General features: G+C 35.1%; 1 protein-coding gene across 1 annotated transcript in view; it reads right to left on the minus strand.

The window, feature by feature from the left end:
- Positions 1-14,645, minus strand: part of DMBT1 (deleted in malignant brain tumors 1) — a 101,356-nt gene that overhangs the window by 36,221 nt on the left and 50,490 nt on the right. The window contains exons 24-36 of the mRNA XM_087932481.1: positions 13,746-13,766; positions 13,538-13,582; positions 11,609-11,857; positions 10,172-10,483; positions 9,535-9,561; positions 9,127-9,171; positions 8,177-8,488; positions 5,319-5,345; positions 4,711-4,755; positions 2,987-3,298; positions 2,314-2,340; positions 1,712-1,756; positions 381-692 (exon numbers count right to left, since the gene is read on the minus strand). Coding sequence (XP_087788607.1) covers positions 381-692; positions 1,712-1,756; positions 2,314-2,340; positions 2,987-3,298; positions 4,711-4,755; positions 5,319-5,345; positions 8,177-8,488; positions 9,127-9,171; positions 9,535-9,561; positions 10,172-10,483; positions 11,609-11,857; positions 13,538-13,582; positions 13,746-13,766 — 1,779 coding nt within the window. The remainder of the gene's footprint in view (positions 1-380; positions 693-1,711; positions 1,757-2,313; positions 2,341-2,986; positions 3,299-4,710; positions 4,756-5,318; positions 5,346-8,176; positions 8,489-9,126; positions 9,172-9,534; positions 9,562-10,171; positions 10,484-11,608; positions 11,858-13,537; positions 13,583-13,745; positions 13,767-14,645) is intronic.

A 14,645-nucleotide genomic window follows, 5' to 3' on the forward strand; every position in this document is an offset into this window, starting at 1 on the left:
ATTAAGTCATGTGGTAAGCATGTTAAGCCCCTTGAACAAATGTCCTTAAAGATAATGTAATAACCTATTGAAACTTGCATAGTTTAACAAATCAATAAGTAAATCTTTGTGTTTTCAATAATAAATACGCCTTCTCTACTGCAACATATTATCAATGAGGACTGAAAGCTTTATACATAATGGCAATTAAGATATTTTTCAATCCCATTTAAGACCTGCTAGTAAGATGGTGCCTTGCTTTGGCTGTATGTTGATAGCATTCGACCTGGCAATAGTCACTTTGCATTGACACCTGAGTTTTAAATTATTCTTTGACTATGTTTCATAATATAAACCAAGTAAAATATCACATCACTTGAAAATTGAGCAGTTCAGGTTACCTGAGCAAATAACTCCGGCATCTTCCTTGTGGCGACAGTCATGAACGCCCCAAGGTTTATGGGAGCATTCTTCAAGAGAGGATTCGTTCCCTTTACACTTGATCTGATCCAGGAAGATGCTGCCAGTTCCTTCCCCAAACGCAGCATTAGTGAGGGCTTGGACGGCCTCTCCACAGGCAAGTTGCTTACACACAACTTGTGCGTCATTCATGTCCCAGCCATCATCGCAAATTGTTCCCCAGCTGCCATTGTAAAAGACTTCAATGCGACCACGACATTTGTCTTCTCCATTCACCAGTCTCAGAGAGTTTTCTTGAAAAGAAAACAAATGTAGATTGGACTTTTGTGTTCGATATCTAATTTCTAGAATTTTTATACTAAATAGAGAGGAATCATCTGTACTGTTCTGTTTTGTACCCCTTGTGATCAGCTGGAAGTGCTGTAGGCTTATTCATACATAGTTTATAAGAATGCAAATCCATTTCAGCATATGATACATGCCTCTTACTTGATGTGTAGTCAGATCTGTGGAGGTTGTAGAAAACTCTGACAAAAACAATTAATTTTATAGTTATAAGTTTCAGAAACCTGGCCAGAATTTCTTTGCTATCATAGGTGTTTAGAGATAAAAATAAAGCTGGGGAAAAAAGCAGCCATGCTCTTGGTTTTAAATGTCCTCTCAGTCAATTTTCTTTTCCTACGTAGATTTGTTTACAAATTCAATCCTTGTTCATTCTCTTTGACCAAACCATTTTATAGCCTAATTAATTTGGCTCCCAATTGTTCAGGACCCAACCCCTATTGGTTAACCAAAAGCAATTTTTAAGTATCATAGTCACCAATTTATTCAGTCAGTCAGTCAATCAGTCAGTCTGTTATCTTGTTATCATATCATGTTTTAACAAACATTATCAAGCACATCATGAGTTTGAGAGTTCAAACAATGGATTGAGTTACATATTGGTCCATGGCAGAGAGAGTAAAAAAAATCTTGTTAGATTTATAGACCATCTGCAAGACTTCACAAGAATTTGAATGAAGAACTCCCCCCCCAAACCTTTATTTTATCTTCATGTGAATCTTGTTAATTAGGTTAAGCTGAGGGAATGATTGCGGCTTAAAGTTATCCCACGAGTTCTCATGGTAGACCTGAATTTGGATCTCCACAAATCTAGTCCACATTTTTACATGAACTATTATTTCAGATGTGGACTCATTTGGAACCAGCATGTAAGAAATCATTATAATCACCTGGAAGTACTGTTGGCTTATTCTTACAATATTTATTATCATTATAAGAATGCAAGTCCACTTCAGCATATAATAAATACCTCTTGTTTTCTGTGTAGTCAGATCTGCGGAGGTTGTAGAAAGTTCTGACAAATACAGAAATTGTATAGTTATATGTTTCAGAAACTTGCCAAAACTTCTTTGCTAACATAGATGTATAGAGATAAAAATAATATTGGGAAAAACCCAGCCATCCTTTATAAAATCACTTTATAGCCTAATTAATTTGGCTTCCAATCAGTCAGGACCCAATCCCTACTGATTAACCCAAAACAATTCTTAAGTGCCCTGTAGTCATCAAATCATTTATTTATTCATCTCACTTTCCAGAGAAATATATTCTATAATTCAATGATTTCACTATCTTTTACACCTTATTTGAATCAAACAACATTTAATAGTCATTCTCCGTTATATTCATACATTAGTTGCTAAAAAGAAAAACTTCAGTCTTCATAGCACATGCCTAGCATAAACACTAATTTTATTTCACAAATTGTTCTTCTAGTGAAAAGAAAGAACAGAAAGTGGTAATATCTTATTTATCACTTTGCTGCTGAAGACTTTACTGGCTCTATTTCCCCTGAAATTATGATGCAAGATTGGATTTTACCTAATCAAAGAAATTTAAGAGAACACTTACCAGGTGGTGGTGTGGTAACAGTAGGACCTGAAAATCAAAGAAATAACTTTGGTCTTGGTAAAGATGACAACAGGGTGATGTTGAAGAATTAGGAGGTTATACTGTATTGCCATTATCATTATCATCATTACTTCTTTTATATTTTTACTTTTCTTTAGCTTGATATAAAATAAAAATGTGTATTGTAAACCTAGCTTAAAATATTGGAATTAATGCCTGTTGCCTTTTATTATTGAGACTACATGTACTATAGTCCTCACGTACTGATTGCAATTGAATCTTCCAACTCCATCATTAAGTCATGTGGTAAGCATGTTAAGCCCCTTGAACAAATGTCCTTAAAGATAATGTAATAACCTATTGAAACTTGCATAGTTTAACAAATCAATAAGTAAATCTTTGTGTTTTCAATAATAAATACGCCTTCTCTACTGCAACATATTATCAATGAGGACTGAAAGCTTTATACATAATGGCAATTAAGATATTTTTCAATCCCATTTAAGACCTGCTAGTAAGATGGTGCCTTGCTTTGGCTGTATGTTGATAGCATTCGACCTGGCAATAGTCACTTTGCATTGACACCTGAGTTTTAAATTATTCTTTGACTATGTTTCATAATATAAACCAAGTAAAATATCACATCACTTGAAAATTGAGCAGTTCAGGTTACCTGAGCAAATAACTCCGGCATCTTCCTTGTGGCGACAGTCATGAACGCCCCAAGGTTTATGGGAGCATTCTTCAAGAGAGGATTCGTTCCCTTTACACTTGATCTGATCCAGGAAGATGCTGCCAGTTCCTTCCCCAAACGCAGCATTAGTGAGGGCTTGGACGGCCTCTCCACAGGCAAGTTGCTTACACACAACTTGTGCGTCATTCATGTCCCAGCCATCATCGCAAATTGTTCCCCAGCTGCCATTGTAAAAGACCTCAATACGACCACGACATTTGTCTTCTCCATTCACCAGTCGCAGAGATTTTTCTTCAAAGGGAAATATATATAAATTGGACATTCACCTCAGATATCTAATTTGTATAATTCTTTATCACTAAACAGAGATGAATCAACTTTGTTGTTCTATTTTGTTCAAAGAATACATTAACATTAGTCAATTTTATTCAAGTCAGATTATTGTTTGATTTAGTCTTGGTCTAACAGAAGAAAATAATTCCGTAGTAAGGGATGAAATAATATGTTCTCTCTATAAGTTCAATTCTATCCCTTCGCAGTTCCAACCAGCATGACCACAGGATTCTCCTTTGTGTAAAGTATTAGAACTGATATTAACTCATAACTTATTCTTGGAATACTGTGAAATCAGGGTAATAATTTTAATTTAATTTAATATGAAGCTACGTTATTGTTTTAATACATGATTCAGGACAATAGGATGATTATGTTTTTTAGAACGTATAGTATATAGATAGTACATATTCATATACTTGGACCTAGATTAAGTAAAATTATTTCCCATTTATTTCTGTAAGATCCTAGTTAAATCATGCGTTACTTTCCCAACTGATTTTAGTGAGCTTTAATTTTAGGAAAAATACTATGCATTTACTCATTCACAGAATTTTGCATAGATCTCAACAACAAAGTCAATCTTTATTCTAAGCAGAAACCAGCATAAAATAACTTCAGTCAGAATTGCAGACACTTCAGTAATAATAATGAAAACCATGAAATATAAAAATTAGCTGGGAGAGTACCAATTAATTGCACATGCTTGATTTAGTGAAATATAGGGTACTTTCAAAGAATATGCTATTTAATACAAAATCCTCTCCATATTTTATTGAAATATGGTTCTGTATGTGCTGAAGCATTCAGGATCACCTGTTTTGCAGACTTCCAACAACCTTCATTTCCCATACTCTAAAATGGTTGCATGTTTAGAAAATAGGACATATACTGGTATTTTTTTATGCCTGACGTGACATTCATATTTTAACAAACATTTCAAATACATCATGAACTTTAGAATTCAAACAATGGATTTACTTACATATTAATTGGTCCATGGCAGATAGAGTAAAAAAAATCTTGTTAGATTTATAGACCATCTGCAAGACTTCACAAGAACTTGAATGAAGAGTTTCCCCCCCCCCCTTTATTTTATCTTCATGTGAATCTTGTTAATTAGGTTAAGCTGAGGGAATGATTGCGGCTTAAAGTTACCCCATGAGTTCTCAGGTGGACCTGAATCTGGATCTCCACAGATCTAGTCCACATCTTCACACGAACTGCTATTTCAGAAATGGTACAACAAAGGAACCATTTTGAACTAGCATGTAAGCAATCATCTGGAAGTGCTGTTGGTTTACAATAATTATTCCAATATTTATTGTTGTTATTATTATTATGCAAATCCACTGGCATATAATAAATACCTCTTATTTTCTGTGTAGTCAATTCTGCGGAGGTTGTAGAAAGTTCTGACAAATACAGAAATTGTATAGTTATATGTTTCAGAAACTTGCCAGAACTTCTTTGCTAACATAGGTATATAGATATAAAAATAATATTGGGAAAAAACCCAGCCATCCTTTATAGAATTACTTTATAGCCTAATTAATTTGGTTCCCAATCAATCAGGATCCAATCCCTACTGGTTAACCAAAAACAATTTTTAAATTCTCAGATCAGTCAGTCAGTCAGTCATTCAATCAGCTCACTTTCCAGAATAATGTATTCCATAATTTATTTTATTATACACCTTATTTAAATCAAATAACAAATGGCAGCTACTTTAAAAAAAAAAATCTATACATTATTCAACGACTTGCTGAAAAGTAAAACTCCAGTCTTCATAGTACATGCCTATTTTAAAGACTAATTTTATTTCACGAAGTCTGCTTTCAGTGAACAGAAAGAAAGGAAAGTTAAATGAATTTTATTTCTCTCTCTTCTGCAAAATATTTTACTGGATCTATTTCCCCTGAAATTATGATGCAAGATTTGGTTTTAAATACCCATAGAAATTTCAGAAAATACCTACCAGGTGATGGTGTGGTGACAGCAGGACCTGAAAATCGAAGAAACAACTTTGGTCTGGATGAAGATGACAACATACTTATGTTGATGAATTAGGAGGTTGCATTAATGATAATTATTATCATTATTTCTTTTATATGTTTCACTCTTCTTTAGTTTGATATAATAAAATAAAAACTAGCACTCCAAACTTAAAGTATTGGAAATAATACTTCTTGTCCTTTACATTGAGATTATAGGTAGTCTTTATTTACTGATTGAGTTTGTTAATTGAGTCTGCCAACTCAATTAACATTATTAAGTGCTGTGGTTATTAAGTATATTAAGTACTTTAATCAAATTTACTTAAAAATAATGTATTAATTTATCATAACCTGTATAACAAGAACAAATTATCCAATCCTTGTAAGTTCAATAATAAATGCACTTTTTTTCCCACTGAAACACGTTATCAATGAAGATTGTCTGAAAGCTTTACACCGAATAGCGAATAGGAGCCTTTGCAATCCCATTCAAGATTTACTGATTAGAAAACTTCCGACTGATGTTGCAGCACTATCGGACGTGAAGAGCAGATCTCCATGCTCCCATGGCAAGTTTTCCCTGTTGGAGAGCTCCAAAAGAAGCTAAAGCCACCCTATCGGGGTGGTGAAGAAAAGTGGGGCTCCCTGCAGTTCGGGGAGCAGCAACTCTCCTGCTGGACTCAGGGTTTTTTCCCTCTCCTCAATGAGAAGAGGCAGCCATCGTGGCTGCCATGAAACTAGGACAGCCAAGGCAACAAAGAAATGTGTAGGAGCCATGCAGATGAACAGTGATTGGAGCTGGGTGAGAAGGTTCCTTTTTATTTAGACCCTAATTTTAAAGAAAAAAAGAAAGAAAAAAATCCAGGAAAAGAGACTCTTAGAACTATTTTTTAAAGCAGTGAACTACCATAGAGAGAAAAATCCTAGACCTGAAAGAAAGGAACTAAGGGGAGAAAAGCTAAAGACCTTTTAAAACATAGAAAACTTTAAAATTGGGCAGGCATTATTTTGGAAAGGCATTATAAAATGCTGGACTATCTATTTGAATCTACTTGAATAGTTGCTTCCCTAAATTGAACTAAATTTGGATTAATTAAATCTATAAGATTTGAAACAAAGTTGAAACCTAAGCTGAGGGCACCATCTACTGGTGAATGGAATATACCAGACCCCTACAAGTTTAGAAAAACCTTTTGATGAGAGAAATAAACAACATTCATCTGGAAGACTGTGTTGACACTTACTGTTCTATAGCTAGTTACTTTATGATTACTGGAGACTCTATTATGAGAATAAGGAAAACTTTTAAATAAAACAAAGTGATTTTTGACTTATGGAAGGTTCTTGGACTACTTAAATGGAATTGATTAATAAACCTGAGATGTAAAGGACTATGATTATTGAACTTTCTGAGGAGTAACATTGGACTTGAGTAAGAGTGGGACTTATTAAATTAAGACATGATGCTCCATCAGGGGAAAAGGAGTGAGATTTCAAGAGAAATGGCATTGATATTTCAAACCATTAGAGATGTGATGGCGAACCTATAGCACTTGTGCCAGAGGTGGCATGCAGAGCCCCCTCTCTGGGCACACAAGCTGTCGCACCAGCTCAGCTCTACTGTGCATGCACGTGTGTTCCTCCCACTAGCCAGCTGGTCTTCAAGTCTCTGCTGTGCATGAGGGGCGGGTTGCGCGCAGGGGTCATGCATGTGCAGCGGGCAGGGTGCACATGCAGGGGGAGTGCATGCATTCACAGGGGTGGGGTGCATGTGGGGGTCTTGAATGCATGCATGGAGAGCATGAGGGGGTCATGCACACATGTGCAGGGCCCTAGGGGTCACACATGCATCCACAGGGCGCATGTGTGGGGCCACAGCATAAATGCATGTTGCATTTTGGGGATGCACGTGCAACGCTTTGGGCGCTTGGTGTTGAAAAGATTAGCCATCACCGCATTAAGGGCACCATGGAAAAGAATCAGAGAAAGATAAAGTATCTAATGCAAGGCATATATGGGAAAATAGAAAATATGCTACAACTGATTATGAATGTTCAAAGAGTCCAGGAAAGAGAGGAGATAGCTGAAAGAACCGGAAGAAAAGACTATATTTATGGCCTGATTAGAAATTTGAATAGAGATAGAAATAAGAATATTCACCTTTATATGAAGCAATAGTTAGATGGAAAGATTGGAGCTTGTAAAAGGATATTATAAGGTATGTTTAAATAATAGGAAGACTGGTATTTGGATAGTGTATTGTGACTTTGAACAACTAAATAATGAAGGGCTATGACTTATATAAACATGTATATCAATATTAGCATTAGCAATGATGACCTGATTAGAAGTTTGAATAGAGGTAGAAGTAAGAAATAGCGGGAATATTAGCAGATATTTTTTATATAAGTAATAATTTGGTGGAAAAGATTAGAGGGAGAAATATGGTATTACCATGTATCTTATAACATCATTGGCATTAAAATGGAATATTGAAATATTGAATAACTACTTAAAAAAACCCATGTATATTAAGACTTGGATAATACAACTTTAATATAACAACTATTATAATTATCATTATTGATGTTTGTATCAAAAAGAATTATACCATTGTTCATGTATTGATATTGATGTATATTTAAAAATAAAATTCTAATAAAACATTAAAAAGCAACTTCCTGTTAGAGGGTACTATATATTAGCTTTCTGATCATAATATTCTGCCAGGAACAGACATGTTACATTGATACCTGATTTTTATATTATTCTTTTAGGTATTTTTTGCATAAAATAAAGCAAGTAAAACATCACAACACTTGATGCAGTTTAAAAGTACCTGAGCAAATAACACCAGCATCTTCCTTGTGGCGACAGTCATGAACGCCCCAAGGTTTATGGGAGCATTCTTCAAGAGCGGATTCATTCCCTTGGCACTTGATCTGATCCAGGAAGATGCTGCCAGTTCCTTCCCCAAACGCAGCATTAGGGAGAGCTTGGACGGCCTCTCCACAGGCAAGTTGCTTACACACAACTTGTGCGTCATTCATGTCCCAGCCATCATCACAAATTGTTCCCCAGCGTCCATTATAAAAGACCTCAATGCGACCACGACATTTGTCTTCTCCATCCACCAGTCTCAGAGATTTTTCTTCAAAGGAAAACGTGTAAATTATACTTTTGCCTCAGAAATCTAATTTTTAAATTCTTCATCACTAAACAGAGATGAATCATCTTTGTTGTTCTATTTTGTCCAAAGAATACATTAATGTTAGTCAATTTTATTCAAGTCAGATTATTGTTTGATTTAGTCTTGGTCTAACAGAAGAAAATAATTCTGTAGTAACGTACGAAACAATATGTTCTCTCTGTAAGTTCAATTCTATCCCTTGGCAGCTTTCCATTGTAAAAGACCTCAATACAACCACATTTGTCTTCTCTGTTCACCAGTCTCATAGATTTGTTATTGAAATGAAAACATATGTAGATTGGACTCATCCAGTGGTGGGATTCGAATAATTTAATAACTGGTTCTCTGCCCTAATAATTTCTTCTAACAACCAGTTCGCTAAACTGCAGAAAGTTAACAACCAGTTCTTCCAAAGTGGTGCAAACTGGCTGAATCCCACCACTGGACTTATCTAATTTTTAGAATTCTTTATTACTAAATAGAGATGAATAACTTCTGCTGCTCTACTTTGCCCCTCCCATGATCATGGAAGTGCTGTAGGTTTATTGTTATAATAGTTTTACTGTTATGAGAATGACAATTCAGCATATAATAAATACCTCTTATTCCCTGAGTAGTCAGCTTATCAGAGGGTGTTGAAAGGTCTGACAAAAACAAAAAAAATTATAGTTATATGACTCTGAAACTTTTATAGAAGTTCTTTTTTATCATGGATGTGTAGAGATAAAAAAAAATAATGGTGGGAAAACAACAACAACTATTCTCTTGGTTTTAAACTCAATCCATGTGCTCTTCCTACAAATATTGGTTTACAAATTCAATTGTTGCACATTCTCTTTGACCAAACCACCTTATAGCCTAATTAATTTGGCTTCCAATAATTCAGAATCCAATCACTACTGGTTAACCACAAGCAATAGTAATCAATTTAGTTATTTACATACCATTGCCTCCTAAATTAGGACCCAAGATTTTAAGTAACAATAGAAATTTAAACAAATACCTACCAGGTGGTGATGTGGTGGTAGCAGGACCTGAAAATTGAAGAAATAACTTTGGTCTGGTTGAAGAAGACAACATACTGATGTTGATGAATTTGGGAGATATAGTATATTTTCCATTGTTATTATTTCTTTTATATTTGTTACTGTTCAGTTCAACACAATAAAGTAAAATAAAAAAGGGTATAGCAAGTCTGACTAAAAGTATTGGTAATGATGCCTATTGCCTTTTAATATTGAGACTAATATAGTCCTCATTTAGTGATTGCAGTTGAATCTGTCATCTCCTGTGGCTGTTAAATGTTTTAAGAACCTTAAACAAATTTACTTAAAGATAATATAATAACTTATTGAAACCTGAATAATAAGATCCAGTCCTTAAACATTGTATGTTTGATAATAAATGCATTTTTGTATTAAATGAAAATTGTCTGAAAGCTTTACACATAATAGCAATTATGATCCATTGAGATACAATTTTAGACCACCTAGTTGAATGAAGACAAACTTCAGTTTCTAAGCATAAAAGTCTACCTGGCAAGTCACATTACACTGACACCTGAGTTTTAAATTATTCTTTGACTATGTTTTCATAATATAAGCCAAGTAAAACATCACAACACTTGATGCAGTTTAAAATTACCTGAGCAAATGACCCCAGCATCTTCCTTGTGACGACAGTCATGAACGCCCCAAGGTTTATGGGAGCATTCTTCAAGAGAGGATTCGTTCCCTTTACACTTGATCTGATCCAGGAAGATGCTGCCAGTTCCTTCTCCAAACGCAGCATTAGGGAGGGCTTGGACGGCCTCTCCACAGGCAAGTTGCTTACACACAACTTGTGCGTCATTCATGTCCCAGCCATCATCACAAATTGTTCCCCAGCGTCCATTATAAAAGACCTCAATGCGACCACGACATTTGTCTTCTCCATTCACCAGTCTCAGAGATTTTTCTTCAAAGGAAAACAAGTGCATTTTGGATTTTTGCCTACACTATCTAATTTCAAGAATTCTTTATTACTAAATAGAGAGGAATCACCTCTGGTGTTCTGTTGTGCACTCCTTGGGTGGAAAGCACCTCTGAAGGTGCTATAGGTTTATTGTTACAATGTTTATTATTATTATTATAAGAATGTAAATCCATTTCCACGTATAATAAATACTGTATTTTTTGGACTATAAAACGCTCCAGATTATAAGACGTACATTAGCTTTAGAGGAGGAAAACAAGAATTTTTTTTTTTTTGCCTCCCAGCATCCATCCAGTTTTCATCTGGCTACCATCCTTGCAGCAAACAGCAAACAGCCTGATCAGCTTCAGCACATATCACAGCCCCAGCACGTGGCTCATCACGGCTCCATTCCGTTGCGCCCATCACTGGTCAACTGACCTGAGCTGGCTGCTGCCGCCAGGGAACGTTGCAGCCGTTGCTGCCATGCAGCTGATTGGTGATTGGATTTGCCTCCTGGAATACAGCCGATCAGTTGTTCTAAGTAGGAGGGATAGCCACAGCCCATTCACCACCCTGGCCTGTTTGCCACCCATTTGCCATCTCTACTGTTCTCCGCTGCCTAGAACAGCTGATCGGTAACACACCAACCCCCCTTTCAATATTCGCTCTATAAGACGCACAGACATTTCCACTCACTTTGGGGAGGGGGAGTACATCTTCTAGTTCAAAAAATACAGTACCTTTTATTTCTTGCATAGTCAAATATGCAGAGGGTGCAGAAAGGTCTAACAAAAAGAGAATTTTTATAGTTATATGTTTTAGAAACTTGGCCAGATCTTGTTTGCTATCATAGATGTATAGAGATAAAAATCATGCTTTGAAAAAAACCCAAAGCATACTCTTCTTCTCAATCCATGTGCTCTTCCTACATATATTCGTTTTCAAATTCAAAGCTTGTTCATTTTCTTTGACCAAACCACTTTATCATATTGCTTTTGTAATTGCTAGCTTAATTAATTTGGCTCCCAATCATTCAAGTCACTATCACTATTTTACGTATAGACCACAGTCAACAAATGTTTTCTTTATCAAATTTATATGCTATCTCACTATTCAGAGCAATACCTGGATTACTAATGGTAGTACCAATCACGGAAGTAGGAGAAGATGTTTTCAACTCTTCTACAGTTCCCTGGGAAGAGGCTGCCAAGCCTGGCGTGACTGTTTCTTCCTTCTGGGTTATTGAATGGGTAGTCTTAGATGAAGTTGTAGTTCCATATGACATTTCTGTGGTTCTCATAGTAGGTGTTATTTCTTTCTCAGTTGTTGGCTGGGTGGTTTCAAAAGGTGTTTCAGTTGGGAAATATGTGGAATCTACCAAGAAATAGGAATCAAAATAATTTTGTGTTACATAATAATAAGCTTCAGAAGAATCAATTTCCAGGCTATACCTATTCATGAGTGAGTTTTTTTGATGCTAGCCTGCCATACCACTCTTATCTGATGTAAAACCAAAAGCACTGAGAACTTGAACAATTTACTTATTTATTTAGTTTATAGTGCCATCCATCTCACCTAAGTGACTCTAGGAGGTCTACAAAAATAAAAAATAACAATTAGAAATAAAAACAAAATAAAAGCCATTGGAACCATTTTTGAAATCCTGGAAAATAATACGTTTATTCACAGCACCATTGAAAATGCGATATTATTTGTGTGAGGCAATCTGAATATCCAAAAGAATATTATATTTTTTCTTTTCTTTCTTCTTTAAAAATTCAAACCATTATTTATGCTGTTTTCTTTTCAGAAGCAAAAAGTCTCATTATTAGATATCCACCTGTGATCTCAATAAGGATTTGTTTTATTTCACTAAATAAATTTCAGTTTGGGTAACCAACTTGCCATGTGTACAATTTAAGTACAACAGGAAATAAAGTAAAAGAAAAAAAGGGCTCAGTATAATCAGCCATTTTTAAAGATCATGCTTGTGCAAGTGATAATGGCCACAGTTTTAATAGAACTGTATCTGTTGACACCTTCAGCTTTTTAACTGTTTTTATTTTTTCAATCCTTTTAAAATATCTTCTTAAGATTCAAGGGAACTCAATTAATATAAAAACCACAACATTAACGCTATTCAGCAAATAGTTACATAAGAGTTTTTTCAAACTCTTGTCTCTGGGTGCTTATGCAATGAAAGAACAGATCAGTTTTATTATGCTGGGTTGAATACAGAAGACAGTTGAATTTTGCCCAACAGACTGTGTATATTATTTAGAAATTGGAACCCAGAAATGCTTCAGGTGAAAGCCCAAGATGAATAATAAATATGATTTCACATTGTTTATTGGCTTAATTTAAATTCAATTAGCGCAAGCATTTTGCAAGTATTGAATAATGTTCTCCTTATGTCACATTAAGAATTGCAAAGAGCCCAAGCTCACAGCCAAATTTTTAGGAAACTGCATGTGACCTTGATCTTGTTTTCCTCATCCAAAACCCACATGATAATCTGAAGCAACAGAATATATCTGGACAAAATTGGAAGTTGGGTGCAGACTCACACGGTTTCCAAATGGTCTCTCACGATCCTGTTATATAGTTCTGCTTTCTGAATAGCAGTTAACAAATTTAACAGTGGTATATTGGGAACAAAACTATTATTTTTCCTAAAAGTTAAAAACAAACCTTGTTTATGCCAAAAACACCCCTAAAGCAATGGAGCAAACTCCTGGTAAAGATTGCTGACAGACCTACCTTTCCTCACCTCACCTACCCTCACCCACGTTTGGTATCTTTATACTCCTTATGCAATAGTGGATAAGTTGCTGGCCTAAAAGCCAGGAGACCGAGTTCGAGTCTCGCTTTAGGCATGAAAGCTGACTGGATGACCTGGGCACCCTTTCTCAGGTCAGCTCAGCTGAGGGGTGGGGTTGTGGGAAAGATCGAAAAAGAAAGGAGTATTGGGTATGTTTGCCACCATGAATTATTTGTAAAATAATAAAGGTGGGATGAAAATCTAATAAATGAATAATGTTTTGAGATGCTTACCTTTAGATGTAGCAAATGGAGTTGGGGTTGATATTTTTGTAGTGCCTGTCATCAGAAAAAAAAAAACATTTCAGAGAAGCCACATTTTCAATCTGTAAACTATAGAATCAATGAACAAAATCAAGACTATGACTCCCCAGAATGGTTATGGATTTAAGAAAGATCAACCCGCTCTCATTTTTAACCAAGTGTAAATAAAGAGACTTACCTGTTGGTAGTAATTCAGCATCTTTTAACAAAGAAGCAGAAAATGTTGATAATGTTATTCAATTTTATTGCTGCATAAATTACAATATTGTCACATTTGATTTTTATGAAAATCTAGACATTCAGTTAAAAGAAATCATTTGCATTTTCATCTCTCACTGATGCTTATAATGGTTATGATCCAATCGGATTAACCAAAACTGCAAGTAGCTTCATAATTTATGCTCTATAAAAGGACTATAAAATTACTAATCAATACAGGATGATGGCATAATATGTTCTTTATTCTTTTGCTTAAGCCACTACATTCCAATTTGTAAATAACAAATAACTTGTAATTAATGGTCAATTAGAAAGACTATAATAGCCCATTTGGAGATGTCATGGATTGTTTCATCTTGATTAGATATTTGTTTCCTTGCCATTTATAAACTTTTGGTTTAGGAAACAATTGCATATATATTACTTAACAGGCATTGATCAAATAGAGACCAGCACTTAACTCACATGGTTGATCTCAGAAAAACTAAACAGGGCTTGACTTATTTAATATTTGTATGCAAGGCCATAGAGTTTTAGGTTAGGCTGGGAAATTTTAAAATATATGGCCCACAGAAAACAATAGTAAAGTCCTTCATCAGGCCAATATGTTAATTTAGTTATACAAGAAGCTGAGTTTAATCTGAGGGAGCTGTTACCTTTTCTTATAGAACACAGTTTTCTTAGCTAATAAGAATAAGAATGACGATTCACTAATTTCATTAGTGCTGCATTTCAGATAAACCCTATGTATACTGTAGTCCTGTTTCTTCAGCTTTTGAATTGGTACTAACTGATTCAGATTACTTGACCACATGAAATTAGTCTGTACATTGACTAAATGTTTTACTATTAGTCATTC

The sequence above is a fragment of the Pseudonaja textilis genome, chromosome 4, assembly GCF_049901715.1.
Source record: "Pseudonaja textilis isolate UNSWEBS1 chromosome 4, rPseTex1.2, whole genome shotgun sequence".
In the NCBI taxonomy this organism is placed as follows: Eukaryota; Metazoa; Chordata; class Lepidosauria; order Squamata; family Elapidae; genus Pseudonaja; species Pseudonaja textilis.